General features: G+C 50.2%; 1 protein-coding gene across 1 annotated transcript; it reads left to right on the top strand.

The window, feature by feature from the left end:
• Positions 1-15872: 15872 nt before the first annotated feature.
• Positions 15873-20115, top strand: LOC127024899 (guanylin-like). The gene is made up of 3 exons (XM_050909638.1): positions 15873-15947; positions 18963-19152; positions 20048-20115. The coding sequence occupies exons 1-3, from the start codon at positions 15873-15875 to the stop codon at positions 20113-20115; spliced, it is 333 nt and encodes a 110-aa protein (XP_050765595.1).
• The last annotated feature ends 937 nt before the right edge of the window (positions 20116-21052 follow it).

Raw genomic sequence — 21052 nt, 5'->3', positions numbered from 1 at the left:
AAAGGCGCGTGGGAGTGAGGAGAGCACGGGGAGGTGGGAGACAGAGATGGAGATGGAGGGGAAAAAGCCGGGGTGTTCACTTTATACCGCTGTTATATATCCACGTAAGTAATCTGTCATCAGTATATCTGCTGCTATTTCTAGGATAAGTTCCCTCTGTAACGATAAGTTTGTAGTAACCTGCAGCAGTATACACCTCCTTGGTTGTTGGTGTTATATTGATTATCGCTAAAAGATTGGTTGTTGCTGTATGGTTGATTGCTGCTCTTGTCCCAAAAATCAGGACTCTTTCACCCGGTGTGCGGAAAAGCCGATTAACATACAGAGTCGAGATATTTGTTTATTTCATGTCTGCGCAGAGACGGGTGCGAGGTGGTAACTCCACAAAGCTAGCACACCTGGTTAGCGCACGGTAAAGCATTTTATACGTTTCGAGCAACAGTTATCAGTACTTTTATGGTTTCGCTGAGTTACCCTCGTTCCTATTGGTTCTCGCAAGCCTCACCTCCACTTAAAGTCGCAGCATGCTCCTTTTTACTGCGTGTGTTCTGTGAGGAAGGGGTTTCCGTTGGTAGGGGGCTCTGCCCACCCGAGGGTGGGTTTTCTATCACGTTACTTAGGATAGTTCACTCACAGTTCAAGTAGCTCTTTGGTTGCCCTTGTGCTTGTGGGAATCCATAAGGAGTTTTGCGAGCAGCCTTGAGCAATTAGACATAGCCTTGAAAGACATAGAATAAGGGAGTAAATAAGTGATAAAGCAGGTGTGCAGAAAAGGAGCAGAAGACTGAAATAACTTGGAAAACAGATAAGAGACCGAAGCCAGAAGACGTGTGCCTTGCTCGACAGCACCAATCAGAAGCTTAGCTGCGGCGCGTGAACAGAAAGCATTAACTAATCATGGAACAAGCCTCAGCGCGTGGACAGCTAATGAATCTATATAAGTACTAATTTGTAAACAATAAAGGCCTTTGGTTTTACCCGCATCAGAGCCGCAATTACCATCCCTACGACGTGTCTGAGTGCTATCGACGAGAGCTGCTGCTGAAGAAGGTGGGGCTGGTTTCCTCGTCCTCCCTCCGACCATGGTGGTTTCCTGACCACTCCCTTCCCCATCCTGCCCTGCCGTTGAGCACCTTTATTCCTCACCCAGCTTAGAAAGCAGAAAAAATGTCCCAGGAGGACACTACAGTTGGCAGTTTGGCCAGAGACCAACGTTTCTGTGAATGCAGAAAAGAGGCCAAGCCACGCTTGAGAAGGAGAAAGTAGGGTTTCCTGTGTGGAGTCTTCCCTAGGCCTGCTGGTAGGAGTAACAACCAGCCAGAGAGCCCAGGGCAGTGCTCGGGCATTTCTCAGCTGTTGGCAATTCTTGGGCCTTCTCAGGGTCTGGGCGGTTTCCGCTGTGTCCTGCACCTTGCAGCTCCTGGAGAGGAGGGAGCGGGGCACCATCCAGAGTGCAAGGCTCTTCTCCAAAGCTTTCCTGCGTGCCCCATCTTGGCCCTTGGAGCAGCAAGACTGGAAAGGCCACAGATCACCCTTAGTCAAGTCCATACAAGCCTTCCCTCCCTTCTCCCATCTGAAAGATGCCTGGTTTTTCTTTCTTGCCTGCCTTTGTTTTCAGACTGTCAGGCTCATGGGCATGGGTACTGTGCACATTGTGGAAAACTTCTGGTACGGAAACATGCAGGGTTTCAAGGCTGAGAGACCCGTGTTCAACCTGAACAAGCCATTTTTTGTGGGGAGCAAGCTGTGCAATGAAAACAGATTGTGGCCTTGTAAGATGAGACCTTCAGACCTGTGCTTCCCCCTGTGTCACACCTGGGGTCCCTGCCACCAGCTCTGCAGCCCTCCAAGGGCTCTCTGGGTGTCATGGTGTGCTGACTGCTGTTGGAGAGCACTCTCTTGGAGGTGTTCCTGCGAATCACTTGGCAACGATGAAGCTGATGCTCCCCATTAATGCCGCTCCATGCCTTGGAAAGGCGAGCACCAGCGTTCCTGCTCACTCCTGCAGCTGGCTGGTAGATTAAAAGGGGTTGGAGTGAGCTGTAGCTCGGTTGGCAGCAGGGATGAGAGGGTTAGCATGCCCCAAGCGGCCAGGCATGGCTCTGCTGTGACATTGGTGGTAGCTGTGGGGCACCACGGGGTTGGGAGTGTGTCAGGTATGGTCCTTCCCCTTGGATGCCCCCCTCTCCCCCTTGATAGGGGCAGCAGTCTGCATGGGGACAGGGCTCCAGCCCACAAAGGCAGGGCATTTGCTGCTGAATGAAGAGTTGGTGTGGCGGGAGGAGAGTTGGTGGGCTCTTGAGGGCCGTTGTGCTGACAGGTGATGTGAGTCCACTGAAGGGCTGATCAAGTGACTTTGTTGTTGGGTGGTTTGTTTGCAGAGGATTTAGAAGTTGACGAGGTGATCTATGCTGAGGTCGCCTTGCGCCTCCACATTCCCAAGGCGAAGGTCTTGAAGTGCATCGAGGCGACCATGAAAGTCTTTGCTTGGGCCTTGTCTGAATGGAAGAACTTCGACTTTGTGTTCAAGAACATCGGCATCCTGGTGTGCCGAGAAGGGAGCGTGATCATGAGGTTCTTTGAAGACCTGCTCCGAGACGTGGATAAAACAGGGAAGCTGGCAAACGCTTTCCTCCAAGTGAGTTTGGCACATTTTCAGTGCACCCTCTATCCTCTTGCAATGGGGTCAAAGCTGTGGCCTTGGGCAGGCTTTCCACAGTGCTTGTGGCTGGGCCTGCCCTCCTGCTCCCAGGAAGCCATGCCTCAGGGGCCGAGCTCAGGCAAGGCCAGGCCCCTGGTGTGCCCTGTGCTTTGGCTCCTGCAGAGGCGCCGCCAGCGCGGCCTTGCCACCCCAAAAGGCCAAGGTGGCGGAGAGGCTCGTAGCTTTGGGCAGGACGCGGAGGCACAGGCACAGGGTGGTGGAGAGGCAGCTGGGGTTGTGGGTGGCAGAGAGGTTTTCTGCCCTTGTGAGCAACGAGTAAATTCCCTGGGGATCCCCTGCCATGTCTCTGTCCCTGTTGCAGACGCCAAGGCTGAGACACTTGATCGTAGCCCGCAAAGAAATGGCCGTTTTCCGGATGCCTCCTGGAGGCGTCTTCGTGTTCCCACAGTGAGTATGTTGCTTCTGGACAGGCCAAGCGTGCAGCTTCTCAGCCAGCCCCTCTCTGATGGAGCCCCGCAGAGCTGCCTAGGTCTCCTCCTGAAGCTGGGTGGGAATAACTCTGCCCAAGCAGTGCTTCTGCGTGAAGTCCATGGCCACTCTTGCTTCTTTGGGAAGTGGGGTGTCTTCAGGCAGAGGCCCAGGGAAGAGGGCCTGCTTTACCTTCCCACCCTGTGTGGGAACTGCCCTGGAGTCGCAGTTAGGGACCATTGTGTAGAGAGCTTCATCGGCTCCTTCCCTTTCCTTTGAGTGAGACGGAGAAAAAACAGCCCCCAGAGCCCAGGATGTTCTTAGTTGCTGGGTGTTTGTTTTCCCCTGTAAAGCATCTCTGACAAGGTGCATCCCAGACCCCGTTGAGAGCAGCCCTATGGATGGAGGCTCTTCTGCCCATGCTGGCAATGGAGTGTTGTGCCACTCGGTGTCCTCGTGTGTGGTGCCAACCTGTTAGGTCTTCTCCTTTGGAAAACTGGATGGCTGTGAGCAGCTTCCCGGAGGCTGCAATGGACTGTGCTGCCCTTATTCAAACCGGTGTCGCCTTCTTCTTTCCAGCTTTGTGCACGTAGATGGGAAGTCACAAGCATTGCCTGACAGCGCTTACCTACAAGGTACTGTAACAACGCGAAGATCCAGCGCCGAGCCCCAGGCAACTCTGTGTACATTCCCCTCCTAGGAACTGACGTCCTCCACGCCAAAGAGAATCCCCTCTCAAGCCCGCAATGTGTCCCAGCAGGCCCCCCTTTTTCCGAATGGGGAGCCAAGGAAGCAGTGGGACAGCAACACTCTGGGAGCAGCGCGGCCCTCAGGGAAGGGGACAGGGGTTGGACAGGAAGGCCAGCACGTCCTTCCTGTCCAAAGCGTTCCAGAGATGCAGTTGTGAGGAGCCTCTTTTTCTTCTTCAGGGGGTCTTCCCGGCCGACGCTTCCTTTCTGATCGGCGTCTTCCTCCAATTCGGATGGGTGATGCGGAGGTGACAGCAGAAGAAAGGAAAAAGGCTGAGGCTGGAATGCAGAGAGGGAGGTTGAGAGAGCTGGGTAACCCCATGCTCTTGGACACGTGTGAGGGAGCTGTTGCCCTTGGCCACGTTGCCTGTACTGGTACAGAGCGGTTATGAGCACGTGCACCAAGGACTTAGCTCTTCCTGCTGGGTGGGAAGTGTGTAGCAGGTGTTTTGGTGAGGGCACAGGCTGGGCTCATGAGCACAAGCCGGAGAAGACGCTCCCACTGTCCCCAGACAAAGTCCTCATGTGGTGTATTTGCATGCCACCAATTGCGGGGGACTCTGCAAAGAAGGGCAGAGACGTCAAGGGGAAGGAAGCTCCTGAAGCCAGACTGCCTGCCCTCGACAGGCAGGGGAAATATGTCCCGGTAGGTGATACAGACTTGCGTAATGATGGTGTCCTATGTCCGTGCAGGAAGGCTGCATCTGCTCTGCGGATAGGGAGGCTGAAAGGATCCCTTTGGATGTGTTTGTTCTGGGACTTTTTGCGGCTCCTCCTTTCAGTCTTGCGAATGACTTCATCATTCTCCACTGTGCTTGCCAGGGGTCATTCCATGAACTGAATCTCCTTTATGTCTAGGTTTCTATAGGAAGTAGAGGGTTCACTGCCAAGCACTTTGGGGTAGAGAGGAGGAAACCAAACTGTCCATTGGCTTCATTGGCTGAGGGACGAAGCCCTTGATGTTGCCTTGGCTGGAGAAAGACAGAAATGACTGCGATGCCTCCTCTTTGTTTGCCTCGCACAACAGCTGCCCCCAGTGGCAAAGCACCGGAGCCCAGAGAAAGATGCTGCCTTCCATCCCGGAGCATTGGAAAGGAGGAGAAAGAAGACTCTGGTCCCTCTGGCAGGAGCGAGAGCTTCTCTCTCCCTTCAGGAAGCAGAGAAGACGAGCACACCCCCCTTGGCGGGGGAGACCACGGCCAGAGTAAGTGCGTGCAGCACCCAGCAAGGCCAGGAGAGTCGAGCAGATGGGACCACCACACTACGGGGTCAAGGAAGCCGAGCCCTGAGCCCTGAGGGATACTGCGCCTTGGATTTCCCCTGACTCGGGCATGCCCTGGGATAGCCCCTGGTGCCCCGTGTCTCAGCCCCCAGCACGTGCCTGAAGCTCGTCCCGCATTGAAGGGGGCGGTGGGGCCAAAGGGAACGTGGGTGCAGGGGTAGGAGCGGGCAGGGGCAGGCAGGGCTGGGGCAGGCAGGGTCTCAGCCAGGGTGCAAGAGGGAATTTGTCCCTGCCGTTGCAGCGTCCGGCCACCACGAGCAAGACAGGTCCTCACAAATCTGGAGCCATACAGAGCCCGCCAGGAGGCAGAAGGCCGTGGAGGTCAACAGGTTGCAGGCAACGGCCCCAAAGCAATTCCCCTGGTAAATATCTCCAAGCAGAGGAGGCATTTTCCTGCGGCGGCACGTTCCTGCCTTGCCCGGGCAGCAGCACCCGGGAAGGACTGTCTGTCCTGACAGCTGGGTGGCAGGAGAGCAGCGGGGTCCTGAGGCTGTGCCCCTGAGTCAGACCTGCCCCAGCCCCAGGGAGATGTCCACAGGCAGAACAGGGGCAGAGGGGACGCGGATGGGTTTCTCTGGGGTTTGGCCTGTCCTCTCCCAGGTCTCAGCCCCGGGCTGATGGGCCTGGCTCTGCAGGGCAGGGGATGTCTCGGAGACCACAGAAAGCCTCCAAGACCAGACCTGGTGGGCAGGAGGTCTCTGCCCTCCCCTCTGTACATCCAGCTGAACACCTTTTGGTTTCTCCTTCAGCTTTGTGAAGAAGATGGAGCTCTGAGACCCCAATAAAAAGCAGGAGGACAGTGCAGCACTGTGTGGGATGTGAGCACAGTGCTGCCTCCCCTGCAGCAGCAGAGCCCTTAGCAGGCCGGGGCCTTTCCAAGCACTGTATTCCTCCTGGAGATGCCAAATAAAGACGCCGGGGGCCTGCTCCCAGCTGGAGTCACCAACCTGTGCCTGGCAGGACATTCCTTGGCAGGGCTTTGGAAAGGATGGTCTGTTAACGATCCCGTGTGCTGGCCCATCCTCATGCAGACGCCACCTGCGTGCACAGTGCCGTCCGTCCCCAGTACCCCTCAGAGTGACCGTGCACACGCAGCTCAGCCCAGTCTTGCCCAATGTGGGAGGTGAGCAGCTCAGGCGGGAGGAGAGGAGATGCGGGTGTGCAGGAAGGGGAGAGGAGGGGAGGGCAGTGCCCAGCAAGGTGGAGGGAGGGCATCTGAGCTGACAGGGATGGGCATCAAGGGTGTCTCAGCTTGCCTGGAGGGAAAGAAGGGACTCTGAGCCTCCAAGGAGGAGAAGGCAAGAGACCTGGAAGCTGCGGATGGGACTGAAGGGCATGTGCACAGAATCACAGATTGCTTGAGGTCGGAAGGGAGCTCTGTAGGTCATCTTGTCCGCCCCCCCCACTCGCGCAGGGCCACCCAGAGCCGGTTTCTCAGGACCATGTCCAGATGGCATCTGAATATCTCCAAAGATGGAGACTCCACAACCTCCCTTGGCAACCTGTTCCAGTTTGTCCCAGCTGAGAGGTTTTGGTCTTGGTGTGCAGACACTTAGAGAGGTCAATACCTGGTTGGGTATCGGGCTCAGAGGTGGTGGGTAATGGGTCGTATCTGCCTGGAGGCTGGTGCCCTGGGTCTCCCAGGGCCTGCCCTGGGGCCTGTCCTTTCTAACACCTCTGTTGGTAACCAGGGGAGGTGACGAAGCACCCACCATGTGTCTCTGCTCCCAAGGAGACCGCAGCTCTGCCCCTCTGCACAGACTTGTTCCCTTTTGGAGATCGCTGAAAATGCCCACAGATGAGCAGGGTCCCTGGCCAGGCTGGGGTCATTTCAGGGTCCTGGTCACCCCACAGAGAAAGGCCACAAAACCTATTTAACCACATACAACCCCAGTCCGCTTGAAACTGAGACCTTGAAGCTTCTTGAAACTAAGACAGTGAGTATCAGGTACACGTTAATACAAGCAGCGCTGGTACTTCCTGTGGCAAGCATTTGGATGCTGGTCCAGTTCCTCTCTGTCACCCTAGAGATTGTTTCTGGCACCAGAATCTCAAGAGCTGCAGATGTCCCCTGGGCTCGTGTGGACGTGGAACCACCAGCAGTCCCTGACAGCAGGAAATTTGCCTGAGCCTTTCCGTATGCTTGGACACTGAGGGGCTACAGGGGTGGCTCCTGTCAGAAGCTGCTAGAAGCTTCCCCAGCTCCAAATCACACCCGCCTCTGGCCAAGGCTGAGCCAATCAGCGATGGCGGTAGCGCCTCTGTGATAACATATTTAAGAAGACTTATATTTAAGAAGACATATTTAAGACAAGACTGTTGAAAAAAAGACCTGCAGTGGAGAGAGGAGTGGATGTGAGAGAAACAACCATGCAGACCCCAAAGTCAGTGAAGAAGGGAGGCAGGAGGTGCGCCAGAGCAGAGATTCCCTGCAGCCCATGGTGAGATGGCAGGCTGTCTCCCTGCAGCCCATGGAGGTTAACGGTGGAGCAGAGATTGCCCTGCAGCCCCGTGGAGGACCCCACGCTGCAGCAGGTGGCTGGGCCTGGAGAAGGCCGTGACTCCGTGGGAAAGCCCATGCTGGAGCAGTTCGTGGAGGACTGTAGCCCGTGCAAAGGACTTGCATTGGAGAAGCTCCTGTAGGGCTGACCCCCGTGGAGGGACCCACACTGGGGCGGGGAATAGTGTGAGGAGTCCTCCCCCCGAGGAGGCAGGAGCGGCAGAAACGATGTGTGATGAACTGACCGCAACCCCCATTCCGTCCCCTGCGCTGCTGTCGGGGAAGGAGGTAGAGGAATCGGGAGCAAAGCTGAGCCAGGAAGAAGGGAGGGGTGGTGGGAAGGTGTGTTTTTAAGATATGTCTGTTTCTCATTATCCTACTCTGATTTGATTGGTAACAAATTAAATTGTTTTTTTTTTTTTTCCCCAAAATCGAGTCTGTTTTGCCTGTGACCATAAGTGGTGAGTCATCCCTCCCTGTCCTTGTCTCGACCCACGAGCTTTTTGTTGTATTTTCTCCTCCCATCCTGCCGGGGGGTGAGGAGTGAGCGGGGCGGCTGCGTGGTGCTTTGTGCCAGCTGGGCTTAAACCACTACAGATACAAACCTGTGGGGGGGGAAATGGACAGAAGCTGTTTGTCATGACAAAAACCTATTTAGGAAGGGATGAACCACAACAAGCCACCTGCCTGAAGAGATGCTACAAACCAAATGCATGGAGCCAGTGCAACATGAGTTTATCCTGAGTTTTTGTGGTGCACAGCAGGCTCTGCTGTGGAATTACATTTCAGCAGTAGCACTGAATGAGGTCCTGGCCTCACTTCATGGTACAATACTTTTCAGACACAGAGGAGCTTAGACCTAGACTCACTTCTCCCTCTGAGAATTTCTCTACAAGACCGAAGAATAATTATCCATGTAATTTCTTATTACCTTCTAAAGGGTATTCCTGAATCCTTCCTGGTGGTGCCCTGGGTTATTATCTATTTCTTTACAGGACAGACTTCAAAAGAAGATCACTGTTCTATTTTGACAGTCTCTTGCACCAGTACAGATATGAGGTATGGATTTATTTGCCCCCCCCCACACCTTTTGAGGTTTCAAGGTACTCCATGTGTCCCCCAAGTCTGGCAGATAAAACAAGACTTGTGGGACACTCACAGCCTTCTCAAAAGGCCCCAAGAATCCAGGCAGAAGATCTGGAGAGTTCATATGGCTGTAGAGAGCTTGGTTTGGGCTGCTAGGTCAAGTATCATTGCCTAAAGAGGTCTTATTGCCAAAAGCCTGCAAATTATGCAAGATGAACCCTGGAAGAAAATTACGGTTCGAATTCCTGATCAGAGGTATTGGAACACCTCTCCTATGGCAGCTGGAACACTGCTCCCAGCTGGAGTCACCAACCTGTGCCTGGCAGGACATTCCTTGGCAGGGCTTTGGAAAGGATGGTCTGTTAACAATCCCGTGTGCTGGATTGTGATGGCGTCATGCAGACGCCACCTGCGTGCACAGTGCCGTCTGTCCCCAGTACCGTTCAGAGTGACCGTGCACACGCAGCTCAGCTCAGTCTTGCCCAATCTGGGAGCTGCGCAGCTCGAAGGAGCGGAGAGGAGATGTGGGCGTGCAGGAAGGGGAGAGGAGGGGAGGGCAGTGCCCAGCAAGGTGGATGTGGGTATCTGAGCACACAAGGATGGGAATTGAGGGGTCTTGGCTTGCCCGGAGGGGAAGGGCAGTCTCAGCGTGTGCCTGGAGGGGCACAGGGATATGAGATTGGAGCCAAAGAGCAGTGGATGAGAACTGCACAGTGGACAACGGAAACAGAGGAGGGGTGAGCGTGCAGGGAGGGAAAAAATGGAGAAGCGGTGAGCATGCAGGGAGGGAAAGATAGGAGATCTGCACTGTGATAATGGGAAATGAAAGGATTTGAAGAGATATGGCGATAAGCAGAGGGTATCTGAGTTCATAGAGGATACTGTGAAGGATTATAAGCTTGGGTGGATGGAAAGAAGGATTTTGAGCCTCCTTAGAGGGGAAAGGAAGGGACCTGATGGTCCAGAAGGGAGAATGAAGGAGATGTGAGCAAGAATTAAGGAGAAATTGGAGGGTCAGTGTACACATGGAGGCTAATGGGAAAAGATGGTAACATACTCTGGGGCATCTGCATGCTCATGGAAAGCATTAAAGGGCATGCGAGTTGTCTTGTAGGGGAAACAAGGTTCTTCTGAGTGAGCAAGGCAGGTAAGGCATGGGATGTGAGTGCTCTCAGAAGGGATGGGATACCATCTGAGCAAACATGAAAGGGATTGGAGAGGATCTGAGTGCTTACATAGCATTGTGATAGGGACTGTGACTGCTGGGAAGCCAGGGAAGTGTGTTGGTGGCTGCTAGTTTGTGTATTGTGTGCTCGTGACTGTTGGCATACCATGGAGGTGTCAGTAATTGTTGGGATGCGGGTGGGGTGCCACTGCTGTTAGAGCTGGTGCCTTCTCCCATCCCTTGGGTTCTGTGTTTGGCCAGTAGCACTGAGCACCAGGTCCCCAGGTGCTGTTTGGGAAGTGCCCCAACACAGGGGTGAGCTGCAAGAAAAGAGCCTGAGAGCATGAGCACCAAGGGCTGTGGATGATGCCAGGAGAGAAAAGAAGTGAAGAGAGCACTGTGCTGGATTTACATGGCAAGGTTTTGGTAGCGGGGGCGCTGCAGGGATGGCCTCCGTGAGAAGAGATCAGGAGCTGCTCCCGTGCTGGACACAGCCAGTCCCAGCTGGCTGCAAAAACAGACCGGAGCCAAAGTTGAGCCCGTCAGTGAAGCTGGTGGCACCTCTTCAATAACATATTTAAGAAAGGGTAAAAAATGCTGTGCAGCAGCTGTGAGAGAAAGGAGTGAGAAAACTGTGAGAGAAACAACCCTGTAGACACTGAGGTCAGTGATGGAGGAAGAGGAGGTGCTCCAGGCACTGGACCAGAGATTCCCCTGCAGCCCATGAAGAGGACCATGGTGAAGCAAGGAGTCCCTGCAGCCCATGGAGGACCATGGCGGAGCAGATATCCACACTGCAGCCCATGGAGGACCCCACGCCATGAGAGATGGATGTGCCCTGAAGGAAGCTGCAGCTTGTGGGGGCCCATGCTGGAGCAGGCTCCTGGCAGGAGCTGCAGCCTCTGAACCATGCTGGAGCACTCTCTTCCTGAAGGACTCTACCCCATGGAGAGGTCCCATGCTGGAGCAGGTCTTGAAGAACTGCAGCCATAGGAAGGACCACATTGGAGTAATCCATGAAGGACTGTACCCCATGGGGAGGGACCCCACGGGGAAAAGTGTGAGGAGGAAGGAACAGTAGAGAAGTGGTCTGAACTGACTGCAACCTCCTATTCCCCACCTCAGGGTTGGGGGGAAGAGGTAGAAGATTCGGGAAAGAAAGAGTGAAGTTGAGCCTGGGAACAGGGCGGGTGGGGGAAGGTGATTTTAGTTTTGTCTTTGTTTCTCACCATATTTTTAATTGGCAATAAATTAAAATAACTTTCCCCAAGTTGAGTCTGGTTTGTCCATGATGATACTTGCTAAGTTATCTCCCTGTCTTTATCTCAACCCATGATCTTTTCCATCTTATTATCCCCCCCTTTCCTGTTGAGGAGGGTGAGTGAGAGAGCGGCTGGGTGGGGGTCTGGCAGCCAGCCAAGGTCAAACCCACCACAAGGGCTCTGGGCTTAATCCTCATCCTGTTGGCAGAAAACTCACCTCAGCCCTGCAGACAGGCAGCCTTCCCTGGCCAGGCAGGCAGGACCATCTGCATGGGGTGGGGTGATGGCAAGAGCAGGGAGGAAGGAGTGGAGGGGACGCAGCAGACTGAGCCCTACCCTGAGGCCAGTGTCTTCCTGCTACTGCTGCTGCCTGATCTTAGGTGGGAGGTAACTGCAGTCCCTGCAGGTGATGGTAGTGTGTCCCCCCTACTCCAGGGCTTCAGGTTGTGTCTCCTGGGGCGAGGCCTGGGAACCTTCCATATCTGTTTTGTTGCCCTCTCCCAGTCCTCCATTTCCCTTTAGGCACTTGGAAAGCCATTAGCCCCCACCCAGCAGCCCTCTGTGCAGCTTTGGGCACTTTCCAGGCTTCTTTTGGTGCCTCCATGAGCCCTCTGTGTGCATTTAGGTGACTGGGGAGCCCTTCTGTGTTTGTTTTGGAGCCTCCCTGAGCCTGTCACATGACTCTCTGTGCCTCCCAGAAACCTTTGTTTGCCTTTGGTTGTGCTCCCAAGCTCTCCAAGTGCCTTGGGGTGTGCCCAGCTGCTGGGACTTACAGAGCTGGAAACTGAGGTATCCTGGACCTCATCCGCAGGAGCAGCTATGACAAGGGTTGGTTTCAAGGAGCGCATGGAAAGACTGGTGCCCTCTCGCACCCCTACAGCCATGGCTCAGCCGCAGGCACTACTGAGGCGGAGGTGGCCGCTGCTCCACTGTGAAGCTACAGCCTCACACACCTCCACCCCCGCCATCACCACAGCCTTCTCCTCAGAGCTGCAGCCCGACCCAAAACTGCCCCCCCACCCCAGCCCCATCGAGGATCAGCCCCACAGACCAGAAACCACCCCAAACACTGTCCCACTGTAGACTGGCTTCCTGCCCCCACCCCCAAATCTGCCCCACCACAGCCCACCCCATTGCAAAGCAGCTTCTACCTGAGGCTCCATCCCAGAACCACACCCTAGCCGCCACCACAGAGCAACTGCCCCCACACAGCCCCAGCATGGAGAAGCCATCCCCACACACACAGAGCCCCCACAGCCCTGCGGTTGCCCCCAGAACTGCCCCACAGCCCCACAGCTACCCCCAGCAGCTCCCACACACCCCACAAGGAGTTTGTCTCTTGCTGGGTTCTGGTTTGCCATGCTGGCTGCCCCCTGCCCAGTCCTCAAAGGCCCAGGGGGTTCTAATGGCACTGGAAGAGGTGCTGAGGAGGCTCCAGCTGTGGCTTGCAGGTCCCTGGGGACCCTTGGGGCCTTCCCCAGGACACCTACCTGGGCTGGGGAGGTGGTCGGCAAGTGCTGAGGGAAGGGGAACTGGAAATGGGCCCCAGAGAGGAGCCATTTATCCCCTTGCCTTGGTGGGCTGCAAGCAAGGCATGAGGGTCTTCTGCTGTGTCCGTGCCCTTGATGTGTCCCCCTGCTCCCTGAGCATATGGGAAGCTGGGATTAGGTCCAAGGGTAGCGGGTGATGGGGCAAAGTCTGTTCTATGGGGATCCAGGGATGGCTGGTACAAGAGGGCTGCTGTCAGCAGGGATGGTCGCAGTGCCTACCCATGGCGGGGGTTAGCCAGAAGAAGTCAGCTGCAGGGCAGATTGCCCAAGGCGCTGGGAACCAACACCCAAGGCAGGGCAGTGTGGTGCACGTCCCCCTGGCCTCCCAGACAGCAGAGCAAAGCCCCTCTGGTGTGCAGGACCTGGGCAGGGCAGAGCCCCCAGCAGTGTTGGGCCTTGAGGAGTGCCCAGGCTGGAGAAATGGGCTGCCAGAAGTCTTGTCCTCTTCAGCGAAAGGAAATGCAAAGTCCTGCTCCTGGGGAGGAATAGCCCCATGCACCAGTAAAGGCTGGGGGCTCACCAGTAGCTTTACAGCAACTTGGTCTTGGTGGGCTCAAGCTGAATACGAGCCATCAACACGCCCTTGTGGCAGGGAAGGCCAAGGGCTGCATTAGCAAAAGCTTGGCCAACGTGTTGGGAAAGGTGATCCCTCCCCTCTACTCAGCACTGGTGAGGCCACGTCTGGAGTGCTGTGTCCATTTCGGGGGGTCCCCAGTAAAAAAAAAGAGGTAGACACACTGTCTTTTCAGCATACTTAAAGATCCACCTGGTGTCGGAAAACTTCTTGTATCTCTTTCTCTTCAGCTCTCACCCTTGTTATGGATAAACTCAGGCTGGCTACAGGTTGAGCACAAAAAGCATTTAGAGGCCTAGTTCGGGATTTATGCTTGCTGTAGACCTTTTAATTCAAAGGCACAGCCTCAAAAAAGTCATTCGTGGAGGTGACTAAATGTGTTAGGTGCCTCCCTGTTTCTTCTTAAAGATCCTATCTGCTTAGATATATGCCCCCATCATCACTGCCCTTGCCTGGGGGGATGCCACATCTGAGCCCTCTTAAGACTCCAAGCGAAGGCATTTGACAACTATTCTGAGGAAAGGCCCCATTTCCTCTAAAGCATAACTGATTCCCATCAATTAGGAACATGATACCAAACAGGGGAGACACATGACCTGAGTTTTGACAGGGAGTCCTTTTTTTCCAGGTACTTGGAAAAACTTCTGGGTTTCAAAACTTATAGGTGGACTGCATGAATCCAGGCAACAAAGTGCAATAGTGCCACTCAAGGGTTTAACTTAACTGGTATTATCTTAATATTGCCTAAACAAGAGACAAATGAGGGGTGTGAAGTAATGGACCAAAACTGGTATCACAGCTTCACATAACTCTTAGACAAAGTAGTAAAAAAAGTGTAAGCCAGCCATAATTCTCTCTGGAGGTTTTTAAAAGAAGATGGAGGAGAGAGTGTGTACCTCTTTACTGTCAGAAATGCAATTGGATCAGAAGCACTGGGATTTTCCACTATGGCATGCCATCAGCGTGTCAAACATGACACTGATGAAAAGTGGTAGTCCATGCTCCAATAGGTGTCCTGACCCAGCGGTTTTGGGTATGTAATGGGAAGTGGGGTTGCAATTGCCTCTTTCATGCCTCTCAGTATACCTTTTTATTCCCTACATTTAATTGCTTTCTTACCCTCAGCTTCACCTAATTGGATTCTAGGCATGTCTCTCTTGTGACACCTCTGCAAAGCTTCTAGGAAGAGGTTGTTGCTATACCCTCTGCTGTTACACCCTTGACCAATATTAGAGTAATTAAGGGCGCAGGTGTGAGTTGTTCTGGAGTTGCAAGTGGTATTGGCAGCGCAGAAAGCAGAGAAAGCAAGCTTGTCTTGTGGTAATAAAGATGCTTGAGGGGTTCAAATTTCGTGGATGAGGAGTAGACTGGACTGGTGCAGAGGAGAGAAGCAAAGTCTATCAGTAAGCAGTCATTACTGTCAGCTAAGTGGTAGGAAATTTTTGGAGTATACTGAACCAGAGAAGTCCCATTTCCTCTCTACAAGCCCACTGCCTGGGAACTCCAGGCTGCTTTAGTTTCTCGAGTTTTATACCAAGCAGCATGGTGGTTTTCACTGTAATCTTAGCAACAGATTAGAATACCATAAGAACTAGAGCCTTTGCCGGCATAAAACATTGCTGAGATTTGAGAAAGTTGCTTAGTGGCTGACCGTTGCCTTCCTCTGTTCTGCTGGTATCAGGAAGATTGTTTGGCATGGTGTCTGTTGTTACTCCAAAGCCACAATATGCCAGAAATCATTTACAGATTAAAGGACCCGAGGTTGATGGGCAGAACTGAGCTGAGTGAGGCATATTGATGCTTCTCCATCGGTGTGATATTACCATGTTTCTGGATAAGACTGAAAGTCACAGAGAAATAGATTTGGTTTATGGCAGCCTTTATCCTTAATGACAATCCCCATGCTTTTTAATGTGTGCATTTTAATTAGGTGCTGCAAAAAGCAGCAGCAAGATGACATTTTATATCTGGTCATATGCAGGCACAGCCTGTGTTTATCTGCCTCAGTCCCTTGCTACCGTCTTAGTACCTGGAGTCCCCAGAAGAGGGAACTGACTGGCCAGCAATCAGTGCAAGAGATCAATTTTTTTGTATCTACTTCCAAATCTCTTTCTTTCTCACAGCTCTGCAGGAAGTGGCCAGAAACCTGAGTACATTCCCCATAAGGAGACTGAGTTTCAGGTGTTGTGTTAGATCAATCTCTACCATATATTTATTGTAGGCTGGAATGTTTTGCCTGCCTGTGTCATGGCCACTTTCTCAAAGTGGGAGAGACTCATAAACCCCAGGATCTGCCTGGGTGTGACTGGCCTACTCTGCTAATGGGTAGATAACTGATAGTCCACTGAGGGTTTATTATATGTCAATAAAGAGTTTAGATTAATAGATTACCAAGCAAATGCCGTGTGAAGTCTTTATAAAGCTCCAGCTTTGCACTGGGAGCATAGAGCTCTGACTGCCAGGCGGTCTGAGTGCTAAGAAGAAGAGAGAAAGTCTGAGAGACACCAAAGAAAGACCAAAGCCAGAGAAAATAAAATATATTCAGCTTAGGAAAGGCTATATTTTGCAGGCACTATGAAAGTCTTGCTTTCTTTTACAGTCCTTGCAGTCCTTTTACTGGTGCACAGCTCCCACGCAGTCTACGTTCAGGTGAGTTTTCTGCTTTTTAATTTGTTGGTATTACAAGTTCAACAAAGTACTGATGTGTGGCTGCAACAGGAATCTTGAACTAAACTAATAGACCGGAATTTTTGCTTTGCTCTGGCTTGATATCCAACTTCATCTCCCTATGGTTCAGTTTTTCTTTCTGTAAAATGCTTCAGGTATTGTTAACATGCTGCTGCAGTTTAATTAACTTCACCAGCCATGTCACTGCTCTGAAATCCCTTGCTGACTGAGGCATTGCATTTCCAGAGTTTTCTTTTGCACGTAACCCCATGTGTTGTGAAGCTGGAAGAACTGGGGACACCTCTAACTTTATAGAATGATGTAAACAAGATGTGACAAAAGAGAAATTGTCTTGTCTCGCTGGCTTCTAGGCAAGAAGTTCTTTATGAAAATGATCTGCAGGCTTATGTGATGGAGCCTACACACATAGCACATATAAAAAAAAGGTGAAAGAAATGCTTAGCTGGATCCAATGAAATATTAATAGGCAGATAAGCTATTAGAGGAGGCTATACCAAATTTTCCAAAATACACAGCACCTATGACTTATTTTACATGCACCATGGAAGCAGTTAAGAAGGTACTTCAGTGCTCTTGTCTGTACTTGGGAGCGTGTTGGATCTGTCTGTACTCATCCTTAGAAACAGTTCGGGAGATTTCAGTTTGATTGCAACATAAACAACTTCCTCAGACTACCAAGAGAACTAATACTTCTTAAACAATTATTGACTCTCTTTATATGTGTGCAGTAGGTTTCCAGGGATAACATACTATCTTTGTGCCTTGAGATATCATCTTTTTCTCCTTTGGATGTCAGAGATATCCAGAGATAGCAGGTTTAAGCTATTCCTTTCTTCCAAACCATTCTTTAACATTTAGAGTCTCCAGGGGAACAGATAGCTTCCTACTTAATGAAATAAATCTGTTTTCCACTTGGAGGCATAAAAAAATAACTGAATGAGAATAGCTGTTTCTAGGTTGAGTAAAAGTGTAGAAAGTGCAGCTCTGGAGTTTTAGCTCCTCTTTGTAGTTTGAATTCTTATCTCATTAATCATTAAATCTGTATTCTCCTGAATATATGTGCAGTATACTCTGCATGTGTGTTGCACTCCTTTCACTTGGACTACTTGAGGTCCCTAAGGTCTGACTAATTACTCAGTGTACAAAGTTGGCTTACGATCTTGTTTTCTGAAATTCTTCCCAAGACTTCCCTTCCCACTCCCATAATACATCAGAAGTCATTCATTTAACAACATGTTTTGCAAAGCAGAAGTGAAGTTCATTTGACTTCATATCATGTTTTAAAAGACTGAGTATCACTATCTCGACACTTTCCATCACAGATCTTGAATTAATATGATGGAAATTGGAGGAAGATGGTTTACTAGGTGTGGAGTAAAACCAGAAAAACTACAGAGATGGATTGTTCTGGCCTGCACTATTTCTGTGATAAAATCTCTTAGTTCAGCAACACAGTATGCACTGTCACCTTGGAGGGAAGATGCTGCTCAGATTGAGCTCTCTTTAATAAATCTTTCTTATCTGAGGTGGTGGGGTTTTTGTTTGGGTTTTTTTTGTTGTTTCTTTGTTGTTTTTTGTCACCAGGACATACACGTCTCAGGGTTCTTTCCTACTTTCTGGATTCTCTGAAACTGTACCTGTGGAAATCCATCCTTTTTAGTTCTCTGTCTTATGCTTTTGAGGTCTGTGACCAATAGCTGAATCTAGAACTACATTTATACAGGAAAAGTTAATTTTTCATAAGCAACTATGACTGATAAATTAATCCAAGTAAAATCATAAACTGATTGCAAGCAGAAAAGAGTTTGACTTTGTTAAGTAAATGCATGTCCAGAGTTTATCTGGTTGGGTTTTTTTCAATTCTTTAACACCAACATTCTGTGATTCTGTAAAAAAAACCCCCACAAACCAAAACCAACTACCCCCCCCATCTCACACTATTCAACATTGGGCTCATGAAACTATGAAACAAGTGGCAATATTTGGTCTCACAGTGTATCAGCATCACTTCACTTTATTTCTTTGAATGAGTAGGTCTTACTTGATCATCCTACTGACTACATGCTGGTCATTAAACCAGGTTAAAACACATGCTAAAGATCCATTTGAAAGTGCTTATTTCTCTTCTAGGCCAAACTCTGATTATCTGCAGACATACACAGACTTTAGGCACCTAGCTTAAGAATTGCAACACCTGCAATTTAAATTTATCACCTCAACAGTGGGATTCACTTGAAACTGAGGGAATGACCATTAACAGATGCACAGGGTCTAGCAATCTAAAACACAGAGTACTATTTCCCAGGGTACTCTCCCAGCCTCTTGAAGCTTTTGGTATGAGCTTTGAGCCAGAAGTGTCATATTTATGCTGCCAATAACTTGTGTTCCATTAATTGTGTGAACAAGTTTTAAATTCAGGGAAACTTGCCACAGTACCTTGGGGTGAAGGATTTCAGCTCTTAACAATGTGTAATGTGAAAGAATAGCTCCTTTTGTGTGGTTAGAGCCTGCCACAGGACAGCCAACACTTGAAGTTCTCCACTGGTGTATCAGAAGAAAGAGTGAACAAAATAAATCCCCATTTACCCCCATTCAACTAATGATTTTGTATATCTCTACCACATATTGCCCAGTCATCTCTTTTCTAGGCTGAAGATTCCCAGCCTGTATCTTTTGACCCCGGATTTTATGGGTCTCTCTCATGGGAGTGAGAAATGCACTAATTCTGCCTCCATCCACCGTGACTCATAACAAAAGCCCTGACTAGCCAGCCAGGTCTCCCTGCTGCTCTGAAAGGTCTTTGCCTTGAAGACCTGATCATTTTGCCTTCAGTCAGCACCGATTTTATCTAGGCTTTGTTTCAACACTGTCTTTTCCCTGTAGTGTATTTTTTGGGAGAGCTCATGGTTGAAATGGAATGGATTTGCCTAAGGACTGACTTCCTGATGCCTTTGTTTTCTGGTTCTGTCTACATAGGATGGAGACTTGAAATTCTCCCTTGAGTCTGTGAAGAAGCTAAAGGAGCTTATGGATGAGAACAGACACATTAACCCTCGCATGGTGGTTCCAATGGCTAGCTACTCTCCATGTGATGAAAAAGATCTCCCTGAGGAGTTCCAGTCTGTGTGCAAAAGAGGAGATGCATCCATGATTTTTGAGAGGCTGAGTATGTAGCTCATATTGTATAGTTGCCATTTTTATCACACTTTTCAACCTTAAACATTCAAATAGCAGCAGGCAAAGAAACGTGATTACTGTTCTGTCACTTCTAAAGCAGCTGAGAGAGTCCATGCTGCCTTTCTACTACCCCTCCTACAAGGGTTGGACTACACTAGCTGTGAGCCTCTTGCAAGAAAATTCCTGCTGTGTTGAGCTTAGCTGTAGCCTGTACAGATCAGGCTGCTGTAACCATGAAAAAGCTTCCTCCAAGTAGTTGCACACTAACTTACATGACTTGAAGTGACAGAGCCCACAATCTCTTCTGGCTTACAGGAAAAGCAGGGTTATATCACTCAGTTCTAGCTAACTACAGGTTGTGAGCAGGTCTAATTGCTCTCTCTAATCAGTGTAGAAGAATGTGTTTTCCCAGGTAGCTTAAAAGAGGTGTGAGATGTAAATGAGATGAATTCGTCTTTGGCATGGTCTGTCTCCAAGACACACGTAGCGATTCTTGAACTGGCTGCTACAGTGTCTGCTTTTCTATTTTATTATGTTGCATTTATCTACTGTCTATACAATGGACACTTTAGGAAGAAACACTACCAATATAATGAATGTGTGATTCTACAAGCCACATCCCCACCACCCTCCCACAAGATGTCCTGTTGTTCTCTTGCTTTCTCGTGTTCCCACTGTTTCCCCAATGAATTCAGGTTTGATTTCATTCTTTGAGCCAGATTTTTGCAAGAACTAATTTTACTTATACCAGTAATAATTTCAAGGAACATTAAAACTCATAAAACAGTAATGGAAAGGAGTCTCCAAATCCCTTGATGTGTGGCTCTGCTCTCCAAGAAATCCTCTTGCCTTCTCATTGAAATCCTCTCTTTTCTCTCTAACAGACATGGCTGTCCGAGAAGTTGATTTGTGTGAAATCTGTGCCAATGCTGCCTGCACTGGTTGCTTTTGAATAAAGATGAAACAATCCAAAGAAGATGTGTCAAGCTAGGAAGTTTGTGCATTCATATTGCAAGATCACATACTTTCACAAATCAATATTTGGGCTCCATCTCCACTACAGCCAAACTGGAGCTGCTAGCTCTTGTAGACGTACCAGGGGTAGTCCTGAAGTAGTCAGACCACGTGCCACCAGCAGTGCAGTTCTGCCAACAAGGAGACTGTAAACCTCATCTGAGAGGTTTCAGTTCTGCATGAGTTGCGTCACACTGGAACGAAAATGTCCTTGGCACAGTTTCATTTTCCACTATTTGTCTGGACTGGAACACGATGGGTGAAACTGAGCAGTCTCCTGCAGCCTTTTTAATATCTAAATCTGCGTGTGATTTGGCCTCCCCTACACATAACACCCCACAGCACTGGGTTATCATCTTTTCCAGCCCATACTTTCCAGTGTGTTGGATAACTATCCCTCTGCTTGTAGGTCTGCATGTGACATGCGTATGTTTGTAACAGAACTGCAGCCAGTAACTTGGGGACAAGTTACTGGTGTTTAAGCAACACTTTCATAGCCAGAAAATTCTCAGTCTGTTGCTTGTACTAATTGTTGCCAATTTAGGGAATGGGTGTAGAGGAGCACAGGAACACTTTCTACATAGTTGTATGTAAGCTCCCTTCTTTCGGCAGATATTCATGTTCGTTAAGCTCTATTTAGGAGAAAGGAAGTCCAAACTGCAATGCTGGAATCACTTTGAAATCAAAACATTGCTTTGTGTTTTTATTTATTGGTGGCAAGATTGTGAAAAAAGGATCTGCCCATGTTTATATGCTGTATATCAAATAAAAGGTAGTAATAATTTGGGAGGTTTTTTTGTTTATGTTTTTGCTGGGTTTTGGGGTGGGCTTTTTTTGTGATAGTCTGCTTGCCTGCTCACTTTTCTCCTATATAA

This window comes from Gymnogyps californianus, chromosome 21 (assembly GCF_018139145.2).
Source record: "Gymnogyps californianus isolate 813 chromosome 21, ASM1813914v2, whole genome shotgun sequence".
NCBI lineage: Eukaryota > Metazoa > Chordata > Aves > Accipitriformes > Cathartidae > Gymnogyps > Gymnogyps californianus.
The sequence above is the reverse complement of the archived record's forward strand: the minus strand, read 5'-3'. Positions and strand labels throughout refer to the sequence as shown.

What these genes read in the sequence shown, in the direction of transcription:
- LOC127024899 (XM_050909638.1), top strand. Translation starts at nt 15,873, where the DNA reads ATGAAAGTCTTGCTTTCTTTTACAGTCCTTGCAGTCCTTTTACTGGTG. An exon ending in CCCACGCAGTCTACGTTCAG is followed by an intron (nt 15,948 to 18,962) that starts GTGAGTTTTCTG and finishes CTGTCTACATAG; the next exon opens with GATGGAGACTTGAAATTCTC. An exon ending in CATGATTTTTGAGAGGCTGA is followed by an intron (nt 19,153 to 20,047) that starts GTATGTAGCTCA and finishes TCTCTCTAACAG; the next exon opens with ACATGGCTGTCCGAGAAGTT.